Source organism: Euphorbia lathyris, chromosome 7 (assembly GCF_963576675.1).
Source record: "Euphorbia lathyris chromosome 7, ddEupLath1.1, whole genome shotgun sequence".
In the NCBI taxonomy this organism is placed as follows: Eukaryota; Viridiplantae; Streptophyta; class Magnoliopsida; order Malpighiales; family Euphorbiaceae; genus Euphorbia; species Euphorbia lathyris.
The window spans coordinates 20187501-20202388 of record NC_088916.1 but is presented as its reverse complement, the minus strand read 5'-3'; the positions used below and the strand labels follow the sequence as shown (position 1 = coordinate 20202388).

At 34.2% G+C, this 14888-nt stretch overlaps 1 protein-coding gene and 1 long non-coding RNA gene across 3 annotated transcripts in view; both read left to right on the top strand.

Annotated features, from left to right (window-relative positions):
• The first annotated feature begins 533 nt into the window (after nucleotides 1–533).
• Nucleotides 534–5449, top strand: LOC136235911 (protein disulfide-isomerase 5-2). Its single transcript, XM_066025996.1, has 5 exons — nucleotides 534–824; nucleotides 2007–2110; nucleotides 2295–2665; nucleotides 3355–3662; nucleotides 4874–5449. The coding sequence occupies exons 1-5, from the start codon at nucleotides 618–620 to the stop codon at nucleotides 5183–5185; spliced, it is 1302 nt and encodes a 433-aa protein (XP_065882068.1). The 5' UTR covers nucleotides 534–617; the 3' UTR covers nucleotides 5186–5449.
• A 3403-nt stretch (nucleotides 5450–8852) lies between these two features.
• Nucleotides 8853–14888, top strand: part of LOC136201525 (uncharacterized) — a 14547-nt gene continuing 8511 nt past the window's right edge. The window contains exons 1-5 of one of the 2 annotated variants that reach the window (XR_010673889.1): nucleotides 8853–9103; nucleotides 9196–9348; nucleotides 9439–9555; nucleotides 9968–10129; nucleotides 10648–10823. This is a non-coding gene — a long non-coding RNA (uncharacterized lncRNA). Of the gene's footprint in view, nucleotides 9104–9195; nucleotides 9349–9438; nucleotides 10130–10647; nucleotides 10824–14888 lie in introns of both variants that reach the window. The other variant, XR_010673888.1, reaches the window with a different exon arrangement.

The following is a 14888-nucleotide window of genomic DNA, read 5'->3' as shown; positions in this document are numbered from 1 at the left end:
TTGGTAATTCGCCCCGGGCCTCTAAAATCTCAGGATCGGCCCTATATAGGAGGTGCGATAGGGATAAAAAAAATACGAGATAAGTTATCCCGTGTTTGTTTGGGAGATAAAAGAGTGAGACGGATGAGGGATAAACTTCTTATCCTTCAAATACTATACCAAGGAGGGGGTGGTATAACGAGGTGGGATAAGCTCCTGCGATTTTAATAGGATGGAAAAGTCTATCTTATCCCTCAAATTAATGTTATATAGTTTAAATAACGTTAAAATAGTAAAATGTATTATTTTATCTCCATCCTTATCTCACGTACCAAACATTGGATAATAATTCTCGACTATCATATTTTTATCCTTATCCCAACTATTTATGTTTATGTATCACAACATTTATCCTTATCTCTATCTCAATAGAATAACAAACGCTCCAAAAAAAAAAAACATTATAAAGATTTTTTTTTTTTGATAAAATATAAAGATTTAATTTTTAAAAGAAAAAGAAAAAGGAAAAACGAAAAATTGAGTTGATCTTAGTTTTGTTTGAGAATCGACAATCGTGCTAATTATAAAAGAAACAAAGGCAATCAGCGTACATCCGAGAATCGTGAGAGAAAAAGAAAATGGCAAGGTTGATTCTCATTCTATCAATCTTCACTCTGCTTTATGCAGTCTCCCATTCATCTGAATCTAATGAGAATTTCAAGATAGATGGGAAAGTCCTTGAGCTCGACGAATCTAACTTCGATTCCGCTATTTCTTCCTTCGATTTCATCTTCGTTGACTTCTACGCCCCTTGGTGCGGCCACTGCAAGCGCCTCGCACCTGAGGTACTTTATCAATTACTCCCTTGTTCTAATTTTTTCTTTTTTGGCTCCTTAACTATTTCGACGATATAATTACTGTTTAAGTGGCGTTCACTATGATTTTTGCTAGAATTTTAGTTTGTACTAAGATGAATGGATGGAATCAGATTGCAATTTTATATGATTGTCTTGTTTCTTAATCTTAACTTTTCAACTGTCCTGATCTTGTTTTCAGTGTGTAACTACTGAGAAATTTAAATCTACTTATCAGTAGGAGTGCACCAAATATAGTTTTAGTAGGCAATTATTGTGCTTTTGATGATGCAAACGATAAAAGGATGGCTTCGAACTATTGAATGCTTGAATCATCTCTATTTTCTCCTTATTGTCCAAATTTGTGTTCTTTAATTAGTTGTAAGTTGCGATTGCTGGTTTTAGATAATGGACCACCATGAATGCGGTGTCTGAACAAGGGCTCTTTCAACATTGTTCCTTGGCTTAAATGTTCCTTTGCATCCAGGTGCAAGTTCTGTACTTTGGCAGAACAATACTTTTAGCCCTTGTGCTTGTCAAACTTTTGACATATAGCTCATGAATTTCGATTACCTTTTGCTGACATTTAGCCCATATAATTTTCTTATTCTTGAATTTCAACTCTTCATTGACAGCACTTACAATTCAGTTATGCATTACATAACCGATTAAATGATTCGTCTATAAGCTATCACATGTCAAACTTGTAATTTCACAAGTGGTGTCATGTATGCTTGACAATCCTGATAATGTGGAGCTGGATTTCAAACAGGAGTTAAATGTCACCACATTTAAATTCAGGGGATAAATTTCACAAAATTGAAGTTCAGGGGCTAAATCTTAAATTTTTGGCAAGCAGAGGAGGCAAAAAGAAAGTTATCATTTAGCCTACGAACTATATTATTTTATTATTTGGTAAAAGGCTTCAACTTTAATGGTTGTATCCTTGAAACCTAATGCTTTATCTGATCAGCAATTGGAAATATTAAGATGACGAAAATATGGGCATGCCAAAATTGCCAGTGGACTGTAGATTGGTTATGCGATTCACAAACTTTTGGCTGTTAACTTCTTTTAGTGCAACGGATCTCCCTTTGCTTTTTATGAAAGTATTCGTAATTATAATGGTTCCTCTAAATATTCTGATTAATGAGTTAAATAATTTTTCTGTAGTTGGATGCTGCTGCTCCTATTCTTGCAGGATTGAAGAAACCCATTGTGATAGCAAAAGTAGATGCTGACAAGTATTCCCGCCTTGCTAGAAAATATGACATTGAGTATGTGTAGCCTACCTTTATTTTCATATGTTTGGTGATTTACACTTGTTTTTCAACTTGATACCGGGTTCTATGATTCTGGGATAAGAGATGTACTGGTTTCACCAATCTCTGAAAGCTGTTCTCAAAGTATACTCATTAGTTGTATTGTTTCCTTGAAATACATGTTCTTACCTTGATGCAGTGGATATCCTACCCTCAAGATCTTTATGCATGGTGTTCCTGTTGATTATTATGGGCCGAGAAAATCTGATGTACTTGTTCGTTATCTGAGGAAATTTGTTGCTCCTGATGTTGCCATACTTAATTCAGACCTCGAGATAAAGGACTTTGTCGATGCAGCTGGCACTAATTTCCCTATATTTATAGGTTTTGGCGTAAATGAAACCATAATATCGAGTTTAGGTATTAAGTACAAGAAAAAGGCTTGGTTTTCTGTCGCAAGTGATTTTTCAGATGACATAATGGTAAAATATGATTTTGACAAGGCTCCTGCTTTGCTATCCATTCATCCAAGTTATAACGAGCAAAGTATATTTTATGGCCCCTTTGAAGGTTAGTTCATTTACGTGTATACATTCTCCATGCCAATTACTTTTCTGCACTTTCATCTCAGAGTTTTGACTGATGGTAATCTTCATATGTTATGCTTGGCATCTCATTTCCTATCTTTTTTGGTACTCAGTCATTATCTAGGTTCTATTTTCTCCAATAGCATAATATAAAGCAAAGGCGGACTTCAAAATTTAGGAAAAGCATAGCAGAAAGAAGATCCTGTGACTGTTTTGTGTGCATGGTTATGCTTGTGCCTGTTGTAGACTTGTAGTATTTGCAGTATATAAGCTTAGATTAAAGCTAGTTCTAAGTTCTAATCTAACTAGAAGAATTTAAGTAACACCATGGATTCAGAATTCAAACTGCAGTAAACAATTTTTAGATAACATGTGCATAATCAGTTAATCTTAGAAACTGACACCCATAGGTCACTGATATTACTGGCACTCTTTTGAACTAATATAATTGTTGAGCACAAAGATGTCAGCTCAGATAATAGTCATTTGAACGTAGAACATGATAGGATATCAAGTTTCATTCTGTTTTTGTGGTGATGTCCACATTTTACTCATTTTAATGGAGATGTTCCTCCTAGTTCTCTAGTTATCCCAGTTTTATTTCTTTTACTATATGATTAGTTTTTGTCAGAGAAATAAGCTTCAGTTCTTACCTTCCTGTTAAACATGCAGAGAAGTTTTTGGAGGACTTCATAAAGCAAAATTTTCTTCCCCTAGTTGTGCCCATGAACCAAGAGACCCTTAAGATACTGAAAGATGATGAGAGGAAAATCGTCTTGACCATTATGGAGGATGAACATGATGAAAAATCGCAAAAACTAGTAAAGTTACTGAAAGCTGCTGCATATGCAAATCGTGATTTAGTATTTGGTTATACTGGTGCCAAGCAATGGGAAGAATTTGCTGATTCCTTTGGTGGCAGTAAGCATTCAGAACTACCGAAAATGGTAGTTTGGGATGGAGATGAAGAATATCTCTCGGTAAGCAATTATTTTAGAAAATTATATTTGAATTCTTAACCCCGAATCTGTGTAGGTGCTTCATGACATCTAATGATATTTTGGTTTATAATGTAGGCATCATTAGTTATGTGTGCGCATATGTGTATGACCTTAATTGCAATATAGCTAAACTCATTTGGTCTAAATTAGACGGAAATTAGCAGATATGTAAGGAGACCCGTTAAATCGCATGTGAGATGATTACTAATCGGATGGAGAAGAACTGATGTTCTCTACGGTAGAAATGGAGAAACAAGGTTTTTCGGGTGTGAAATATTATATGAAAATTGAGGGAACTAAGCAGATTGGCGAAATATTATAATAGCTGTGTTGCGATTTGTAATCATCAAATGCAAACATTTAACGGGTCTCATTATGTATGCTCAAATTTCAGTCTAAATTGTAACAAATGTGATTGATTGTTCTACGTTAGGGGGTTATGTCACAAAATAATATTTTAGGGGGAAACACAAACATTTTGATAAGTCAGGGACCAAATGGTGCTTTAAGCCATTATTTTTAGAAATTTTAACCTAGTTGATATTGCTGTATGAATAATAAGTCTTTGCAATAATTTGCTTTCCTCAGCCTTTTCTCTCTCTCTCTCCTTTCATCTTTCTGCATGTTAACCTCATCCTGAAATTTATATTCCATTGACATGTTCGATACTTTTCTTGCCTGTTTCGTCTGGGATTACCTAATTTCAGTTGCTGCAAATCGTAATTCTAAATCCGTTTATCATTCATCTCTTGAGTCTTGTTGTATTTACCCATCCCTTTACCTCTTCTGGCCTATCTCATATACAGATTAATGTCCAATGGTATTTCTTAATAACCTTTAGTGTCATATGCTGGGTCAATGACTGCCTTCATTTACAGCAGTTGATACTAACTGTTATTGCATTGAATTGTGTGGATGTTTTGGTAATTCTCCCATTAAAACAGGCACTTTTTTTAGTTAATTATTTTTATTTAGATAATGATCTTTGTTATTGGTTGATTTAATTTATTCACTTGAGATTATTTTCTTTGGATCAACTATTAATCAGAAGCATTTTAGAATGTATCAGTTACTATTGTGTTTAGCAAAATTTGATACGTCAGCAATTGTTTTCGACATGTTTTTCTAGCACGAGGAGAAAATACAGACATAGTTCGCACTGACCTTGTACGTTTTCTTTTGTACTAAAGGTTATCGGTTCGGAAAGCATTGTAAAGGAGGATCAGGCATCTGAAATCTCACAATTTCTTAAAGGTTACCGAGAAGGATCAACAATACAAAAGAGAATCAGTGGTCCATCGTTTATGGGTTTCATAAATTCCCTAATCAGCATCAGAAGTGTGTATATACTTGTGTTTTTGGTAGCGATACTAATCCTCATTCTAACAGTTGGCAAAGAAGAACCTCTTAGGGTTGGTACACGAGACGAGGCTGGGGCTGGCCTTACTGCAAGTTCTGGAGCTGAAAGCTCCGAGTATAGACCCGAAGATAAACAAGATTAGATCTATGCTGCTGGGAATGAGGAAAATCACAAGAACAGAGATTATGAGACAGTTTCAATAGAGTATGATGAAATAGCAAACTCATTAATTTTGCTGAGGTTTGTTTGTGTAGTAATAGGCATGGATTTTATTTATAGTATAGAGAAAGTATGAATGAATGCCTTCACACGATGTTCAACTTTAGAAAAGTGGAAATTATTGTTTTGCAATATGTACTGACATGATATTATTTATGGTTAGGATTTACGTGTGAAAGATTTTTCATTGGGATAAAATGTCAGTTTGGTAGTTCAACTTACGTCAAATAAGTCCATATATGTAACCACGACCACGAGATTGTGGTAAAGTGGTAGAGGCTCATCTTCCTTAACCCCTTTAACTAAAAGTTAAGAGTTTGATTCTCACCTTTGGAAATTGAATTTTTTTTTTATATTTTCTAGTGTTTGACTATAATATCGGAAAATATTTTTTGGTACTTGTTTATGTCTTATAAAAATACTAACCTAACGTATATAATGATATATTTATAATTTTTATTTTTAACTAAAGCTTGTATTATAATAATATATGTAATAGCAAAATTTAAATATATAATTGAAATTTAAATATTTATATTTAAACATGTCTTCAAACCTAATCTTAATAATTCAAAAATTGAAGTTGTGAAAATGGATAAACTGATTGACACGGCTCATTTAATAAAGAGATTGACATGATTTAACTCATTTGTTAAATAGGTTAACATAATTAATAAATGGGTTTAATATGATACGATTCATGCATTAAACGGTTTTATGGGTTGACCCGTTTAATTAGATCAACGAGTTGATAGTATAATAACATTTTAAATTAAGTATTTTTTTACAAATTTATATTTAGCATATAATTGTCAACAATTTTAATATTTTTTTTATTATATTAGCTAAGTTTTTTTAATGAAAATTCTTATAATCTAATTAAAAAAAGTAAATTTAAATTCAGCCTTAATTGAAGAACATAATTGAATAATAGAGTAATAATTTTATTAAATTGAAAAATATAAATAATAAAATTAAGATAGTATGGATTTAATACGCCTTCAGATGAACTGGATGAACAAAAAAAGGAAGATTCTGAGAACTAATGAGATTAGTGTCCTTAAGATAGATTTTGCAGCAATCGATAATGGTTTCTAAGGATATAATAGAAGTGTGAGTCAAACTCTAAATATGTGGGTGTCAAATTATCACCAGAAAACCACTAAAAAGACGAACGAATTGAAATATAAGTTTTGGGAGTTGAAAAAGATTTAGTAGAGAGAATTTTCAGTCTATTTGTTTCGAATGAGCCAAAAACCGCTCTTAAAGACAATTTGTTTGAATGCTTTTTCCCAATTATTTTAAGAAATAATTTTCTTAATGAAAAATTAATCTTAATGAATCAATTCACGTTAACAATTAAAATTAATATAACCACTATGTTTTACAAAATTAATAATGAACATCAATTCATTAGTTCCACTAATGAGATTTAATTCTTTAATAACTATCATTCAACTTTTATATGTTGGTAATAGATTACCATACAAAAAATATCCGTTTTTAGTTTTTTTATGTATCACTCTTAGAAATGATTATTTAGGTTGAGTTTTTAAATAATAAATAATTAGAAAGATTTTATAGTTTAATTAGACCAACGAGTTGCACAATATATATACATACATGGTGAAGCTCTTAACCTAGTGGTTGATAGCTTACCTATGCTTTGGGAGGTCATGGGTTCGAATCACATTCGGGTTTGGTGGGGATTTTTCTTTCTTTTAAATATATATATATATATATATATATATATATATATATATATATATATATATAATAGTTTAATATTTTTTTTGATAGTTTTTTTGTTGTTGTAAGAAGATGAGTTCAAACCCATCTGATTTAAGAGGTAATTGAGCTATGCTCATTTGGTATAAAATTTTGGCTTTTTATATTTAACATATATGGATAATGTATTTAATCATACATTATTGTATAGTCTTTTTTTTTTATATATAAAATTTAATTATATTATCAAATTTTAATAGTTTGTGTATGTGAGTAAAATTTTCATGATAATTTTTATAATCTAATTTCCTAAAATAAATATCTTTAAATTTACAATTAATTGAAGAACATAATCAAATGACAAAATACTAATTTTATTAAATTGAAGAATATAAATAATAAAATAACAATAAATATGAAATTGATCTTAAAAAAGTGCAAATTTAGTCTTACTATATGATATGATGAAAATTTAACCTTAATGTTTTCATATGAGATCAATTTAGCTATACATTACACAAAATTTGAAAAAACCGATTTGACTGTTATTTTATTGTCACATCACATTAGGTACTTCAAACAAGTTTATCAATAAATTAATTGGAGTAGTTTCATACATTTTTTTTGTAAGTATATTAGTAGCACGGTAAACATTTTAAAAACTTTGATAGTTTTTTTTGGAATAAAGGTTCAAATTGACCTTCAAAGTTGGCATGGATGATCAATTTAGCCCAACTCAATATTTGAGTATGAACTCAACCGATAAAGTTGGTCGAAAAGGTCAAATTAAACCAGGATCAAACCAGCCATGAAAATATAATATATTTTTTATACCTGAACTTTACCATGTTTACATTTTGATATCTGAAATCTATTTTTATACTTAAAAACTATTATATTATGCGCAACCGCATAACATTTTAGCTTTGACGCATTACTTTATGCGTTAGTGCAAAATATCTAATTTTGGATAAGAATTAATTGAATTTATAATTTTAATTATATTATTTTATTTTTTTTTAAATTTATTGCTAATAAAATAATTATATTAAGTGATAAAATGTGAGAAAAATAAATAGAGGTAAAAATCGCACTAATAAAATAGCAGGAATGTTCAGATGGATCTTAATGACCAAATGAATTTGGACATTTACCGTTAGATATAGGCTTATTAAATCTAAGTCCTGGGATGTTTTGAATCTCCACCCAATGATTCTAATAAACTTAGTAACGGTGAATAACCAAATACTACATGGTCATTAAGATTCATGTGATCAATTAATTTTGAGAGAAACTCTCTTAAACAGAGACAAAAAAAAACGTCACTAAACCCCTCAAAATAGTATTAGTCATGGTTATCAAAACCAGACCGGTTAAAAAATTGGAAAAACTAAAAGGTTTAAGGTCTAAGGTTCAATCGGGGTTGAACCGAAGTTCACAAAATACTATTGTTTTTAGTTTTATTTAATCTTCTAACACAATAAAAATCTAATAATATTAATAAAAATTACATTAACAGTGAAACTTGAAAGGTACTGTTTACAGACAATGAAATTTTTTCCTTTTATCAAAACAATATAAGAATCTATTTAAAACTTAAAGTGAAGCAATCCAACAGTAAAATTGGCATACTTTTCCAATTTTTTTCAATTACACCCCTCTTTTATCTTATTCCTTTTATTTTTTCTGGTTTTTTTCGGTCTTTTCACAACACCTTTGAGGCCCTTTATGGTCTTTCTGCCATTCTCTCCTGTACACCTTTCAGCTCTTTACACCTCACTCCAAAACGGCATCGTACTTCATAGGTGCTTTTAGACTTTTCACATTCCCCTTGGGGTTTTGATCAACACATTCCATATTCATCAAACCTTTCATCCTCTTCGGCCTGCCTAACCCTCTTCCGCCTCTCTCATTTCCACCTCCTCTATCATCTTCTCTCTTACCTTTAAACTGCAATCTTCCGATCAGAACTACATTAACTTCTTGCCAGTCATTTTTTCGATGACATCCATATCCCTTTCGTGTGGTTTAGTTCTCTATGAAACCTTGAGGGATTAGCAGATCAAGTCTCAGTCCTTTTTCGCGGTCCGAAGAACGCCGATCTATGGTCCAGGTATGATTTTCTGCAGATTTCGTTTTCCCGTTGCTCCTCGCTTTTTTTTACAAATATGTTCATTAACTTTTTTGATATATGCTATTTCGCAGATCTTCCGATCAGAATTACAGTAGCTTCTTGCCAGTCATCTTTCCGATGACATCCGCCTCCCTTTTGTGTGGTTTCGTTCTCTATGAAACCTTGAGGCATTATCAGATCAAGTCTCAGTCCTTTTTCGCGGTCCGAAGAACGCCGCGGTCAAGGTATGATTTCTGTAGCTTTCATTTTCCCGTTGCTCCTCGCTTTTTTTTACAAATATGTTCATTAACTTTTTGAGATATGCTATTCCGCAGGTCTTTTTTCCATCTACTTTAAAACTCGAACCATTTTTATGGTTGAAATAGGCAGATCTGCGAGTTCATTGGTTTCATTTTTGAAACGATCCGGTCTTGGCATGCCTTCGAGTACCGGTATATTTAGATCTTCCATTTCCTTTTTCCTTGGCTTTTGGTTCAGACAAAATCTGAATTTATTCCCCTTTCTCCTCCATTAAGCTCACCGGTTATCCATGGCTAGGTTTCCTCTTTCATTTCTTTTTTTTTTCTTTCACTTTTGTCATGATTTTAATTTTTTCCCCTCTATTTTTGTTAACAACTTTCCATTTTCAGGTCTGTCTCTTGCCTTCCATTTTTTTTCTTTATTTTCAATCTTTTCCCTTTCCAGTAATGAAGTTTGTTCAACTTCTTCCTATATTTTTTCCCCCCAGCCCATGAAAAGTTGTTGAAGATTCCTTAATCCCTTTTATTAACTACTAATTGTTTTTAACTAAAAAGTTATCAATATTGTTTAGGTTGACTATTTAAAATTGATTTGTGGTAATAGGATAAGAATAATAATATTTCAAGCTAGATACTGGCTACGAAGGAAGTGGATCATTTGCAAATTTTTGGTCGCTCCTGCAACATATATCCTTCTGGTTTCATGGCTATTATTTAGAAAACATAGTTGATCAGCTTTGCATTTCGGGCCTTTCAGTTACTCTTTGTAAGTTCATGTATATCTTTCTCAATTGATGTTTACATTCACTTTTTTCATCTCCTTTTCAGCTTGCTTCAAACATTATTTTTATTCCTTCTTTTGGTTTACAATCAATTTGCACGTTTTCGGCAAATTTTCATTCTTTGTTTGTTGATGGATAAAGTGTATTATATGTAAATCTTTTGTATTGAGCATCAATTTCACTAGATTGTGTAATTTGATAGCCGATTTTGAATCAGAAACGAGAGTTGTTACAGGAAACTTTTATTATAAAAAAAAGTTCATATATGTTACAAATTATAGTTTTTTGGTGTTTTAATGTTTTTCTTCATTCAAATAGTTTTTTAAACCTTGAAATGAACTATCCAAAATATATGTAAGGTGTTGATATATTATTTTGGCTTTTCTGTTTTAAATAATTTTCTCTTCAAATTTCATTAGTTTTACATTCTTTATATGTTTTCCAGTTGTATGTAGGTGTTGATATATAAACTTTTATTTTTATGTTGTTTGATTTATCTCAGGTACTAAAATGGTTGGTGTTAGTAGTAAAATCGACCCATAAGACAGCTACAAAGTCAAAAGTTGTAGCTGTAGTTCATCAGGGACGTCCAACAACATTTGAGATACCATGGATTGCATTGGTTGACCAATCTGCTTCTATTGCTTCAGCTCTATAGGCTTCCAAATTTACTCAAGGGTACTTATGTTGGTCCCTTATAACGTTACAAGTATAGTTCCAAGGGGGGGGGGTTAGGAACTATTCAAAATTTTTTGTTAGGGCAGACTTCTTTTTCGTGAGAAAAAGGTTTTAACAGCGGTGCTGAGTGAATAGCAAGATACTGGCTTAGTCAACTGGTGACTAGGTCAGTTTCTTTACTTGAGTCAGGAGATAGCACTTAGAGTCTATTCCTGAGCTCAGATATTCAATGCGCACAACTCAGCTTGACCTCTTTACTTGGTCAGTTTTTGTTTAAGCAAGCAATATATAAATAAAGGAGTTTAAGGTTAGAAATATGTTACTCAGCAGATTTATCCAGGTTCGGCCTCCAAGCCTACGTCCTGTCCCCAAAACACGTTCCGAGATTTCGAATTCTCTACTGAGCTCTTTAACGCTAGAGCATCAAACCTTTTACAATCTTAGAAACTGAGTATAACAAGAGTACATTCCTCTATACCTCTACTCAATCCTAATCTCTCGCTGAGTACTATAACTGAGTACTCAGCCTCTCCTTTCTAATCTCTAGAAATGATAAGTGTTTGTCCTAAACAACGATTGCTAAGACACCTTAGATGGTTGAATAATCACTCTAGACTTTTACACAAAAGATATGAAATTTAGTGTAAGATTGCTTTGCTTTTTCTTGCAGAACTTTGCGTAGAATTTTGGTCAGCGTAATGGCTTGATCAAGTTCTGTATGGAATGAAGCAACTGAAGGGCTCTATTTATAGAGACGTCTGAGGCATCGGTCATTTCGAATTTCGAAATAACCATTGGAGGGAAACGGCTTCCTGTCGTTGTCATCCTATCTTGCTCAGAGCTCTCGACCAATCAGATTTGAGTATCTTCTGTCCTCGGTCAGCTTTTGGTCAGCTCGGCAGAATGTCTCTCCATTTATGGTAAGGTCAAGTAGACAGCATTCTGTGTCTTCTGAACTTTACCCAAAGTGGAAACACTTTGTCTGGAAGTTGTTCTTGCTCAGCTGTTGTCTTGTACTCTTTGTCGAATCAACTCAGCAGCTTCGTCCCGAAGTTGTTCCACGAAGGTCTTCTAGATCCTTCTTCCGCTGAGCTGCGTTTTGTACATAACGACAGCGTTTTGACATACGCGGGCCGAGTTGCCTTAAACTGTTTGACTTGGGCTTTTGACTTCCGTATTGGGCTTTGGGCCTTTTAATCTTTATGTCTTATAAACAATTTAACTCAACATTGAACAAACACATTAGTAGAATAAATCAAAGCATTTAAACTTAGTGTGTTTAGAATATTTTTTAATTACACTTAAACAATTTTGTCAAATCAAAATTATGTGCAAAGGTGTTTCAACAAACTCCCCCATTTTGATGTTGGCAAAACTATTCAGCGAAGAACTCAGTATTGAGCTCCCCCATGATAGTTGACCTAATATAACTTAGCAAACTCCCCCGTCAGGGTTGAGTTACTGACTTAGTTTTACTCTAAACATTTAAAGGTTTAATCGAGTAAGTCTAAGGTCAGTTTTTGGATATAGGTCAGCTCATGGAACATATTCTATTTTACTCAGTGTTTAAGCGGAAGTTTTAACATTCAGAGAGCACTGAGTAATTTGTTGTTCAATGAGTCTTATAAGACAATGTTTTATAAACATATAAGTCAATGTCAAACATGTTATCAGCATTGGGTACGATCAATAAGTTTTATAAGCATTAAACATAGTTGATGTACTTGAAGATACATAATAACTTAATACTCAACATCGTATATAATAACTCATAACTCAGGTTTTGGATAAAAAGATGCAAGTATTGATATTAATAGAGGTAGTCAGCGTATACAATAAAAGACAAAAGAAAAACATAGAGACTACACACATAGCATATACTGAGCTAGCCTACATCTATTTCTTTTTCTTTTGCTTAGACTGACTAAGCTCATGTTGTGTTCTAGCTTATTCTTTCTCCCCCGTTTTGTCAGCATCGGGAGGAGGAATCCTAAAGGCGTCGGTTAAGACGGCTCTGGTCAGTTCTGTGGACAGCCCCTTAAGTCTATTGGCGCTTTCATTGATGCCGTCAAAAATAGCAACTTCATCATCTGAGACCTCTGTGTGTATATTGAGTTCAGCAGCGCTGATCATGCTTACTATTAAAGCTTGAGATTTACCTATCCAGGTAAGTGCATCTGACAGACCAGCAACGACTTGATGCAATGTCTTCAGTAAGGATGAGTCATAGTATTGACGCTGAATGTTGCTGTGACGTACATGGTTGAAGGTTTGTTTGGTGACAGACAATATCTCATTTTGCTTCATGGCGTCAGTGTCCATCTCTTGTTTGTTCAAGTTCAACAATCGAACAGCCTCTCCAATTTGCTCCACTGAGCATTGAGAATAGGAGACTATTTGCTCGTTGGTCTTGATTTGCTCGGTGTGAAGCTGAGCAAAGAGCATTTTGACTTCATCAGAAGTTGCATATCGCGTGTTCGCAGCTGACAAGGTCTGAACTTGACCTTGAAGAGTGTTAAGGTGTTGAACTATTGTCAGCTGGAGCTCAGCCAGCTTTGTGATGGAATCCTGCTTAGGTTGCTGTGCTTGAATGGAGACTATGACACTCAGCAAATCCTTGAATCCCTTAACTTCGTTGAGAAGCTGAGTTACATGGGAGAGCTGAGTTGTCTCAATAGTAGAAGATCCAGTAGCAGGTGGAGTGGTTTGATGAAGGTCTTTAATTAATGTTTGCACCGAGTCGATGATTCTTTTACCAGACTCGGTGGCATGCAAGTAGCTGAGAGAGCCTTCATTAACTTGCCTGGTTTCCTCAGTTTGACCGGTTGGAAGAGGAGTCAGAGGAATAACATGGTCAGTGACTGGAAGTGTGTTTTCAATCTGCACTTGAGTCTCGGGTAGAGCTGATTGATCGGCAGAAGTGTTGATTGGAGAAGAAGTAATTCGAATGATGTCTGTGCTGACTAGAGCAGGAATGTCCTGAGTCAGCACAATCCTTGTAGTAACAGAATTGACGGGAATTTGCTCCATTTGGCTTGTAGAATTAGCGGAAGCATTCAAGTCAGCGTGTTCCTTTGGTGAAGAAACAGAGGCTTGCTTTTCAAGAGAAGCCGATGGAGTAGAAGATGGTTGTTTTCTGAAAAATTTCAGCTTGAGTGTAGAAGGGTCTTTGGTCGGCTTCTGGATAACAAAGTCAGGGACAATTGGTTTTTGAACAGGAAGGTCAAAGATAGACTTCTGACTTGCCTTAACTAATCTTCTTCTGCGAGGAGGAGTGTCAGCTTGGATAGACTCTCCTGAGTGAGAGGGAGAAGTTTCTTCTTGATCAGCATTAAGCTGGTCAGCTTATTCTTGTTCTTGATTAACATTGGGTTGGTCAGGTTCTTGTTCATCTCCAGCAGCCAACATAGTATTGGTTGGCTCAGCTTCAGCCTCACTAGCTGTCTCCTCGGAGTCAGTATCATCACTGTGTTCTTCTCCTTGTTCATCATCTTCTTCATCATCGCCATCTAATTCTTCCTCAACTTGTGGAATGAACTGATCATCCAGATGCACATCATCTTCTTGATGTTCAGCTTCAGTTCCTTGACACTGTGTGTAGTGAGAATCACCAGGAACGACGATGTCAATAGGGATAGCATCAATAGGGGTCAGCTCTGAAGACTTATTCTTCTTCAAGGGATGCTCTTCTGTTTCAGGCTCATCTTGCCTGCTCCTCTTTTCAGCTGACTTAGGTCTCTCCTGACCTTGTTCAGCAGCTGACTTATACTTCTTGGCCTGAGGCTCAGCCTTCTTTGAAGGAGTCCCAACAGCTTTTCTCTTTCGGGCAGCTAGAGCATTTGTCCTTTTGCCCTTTTTTTGGGACAGTTGTCTCCTCATCAGCCTCATCAGTAATTTTCCCTTTCTTAATTGGCTGATTGTACTTTAAAGCCTTCAGCGAAGCAGCCGTTATCTCAGATCCTCTAGCCTTAGTTTCCTTAGATAGATCAATTTGATGATCTAAGAGGATTCTGGTGATGAGCGAGCCCAGCCTGAGAGTTCCAGTGCTCCTTAAAAAACCAGCAA

What these genes read in the sequence shown, in the direction of transcription:
- LOC136235911 (XM_066025996.1), top strand. Translation starts at nt 618, where the DNA reads ATGGCAAGGTTGATTCTCATTCTATCAATCTTCACTCTGCTTTATGCA. An exon ending in GCTAGAAAATATGACATTGA is followed by an intron (nt 2,111 to 2,294) that starts GTATGTGTAGCC and finishes ACCTTGATGCAG; the next exon opens with TGGATATCCTACCCTCAAGA. An exon ending in ATTTTATGGCCCCTTTGAAG is followed by an intron (nt 2,666 to 3,354) that starts GTTAGTTCATTT and finishes TTAAACATGCAG; the next exon opens with AGAAGTTTTTGGAGGACTTC.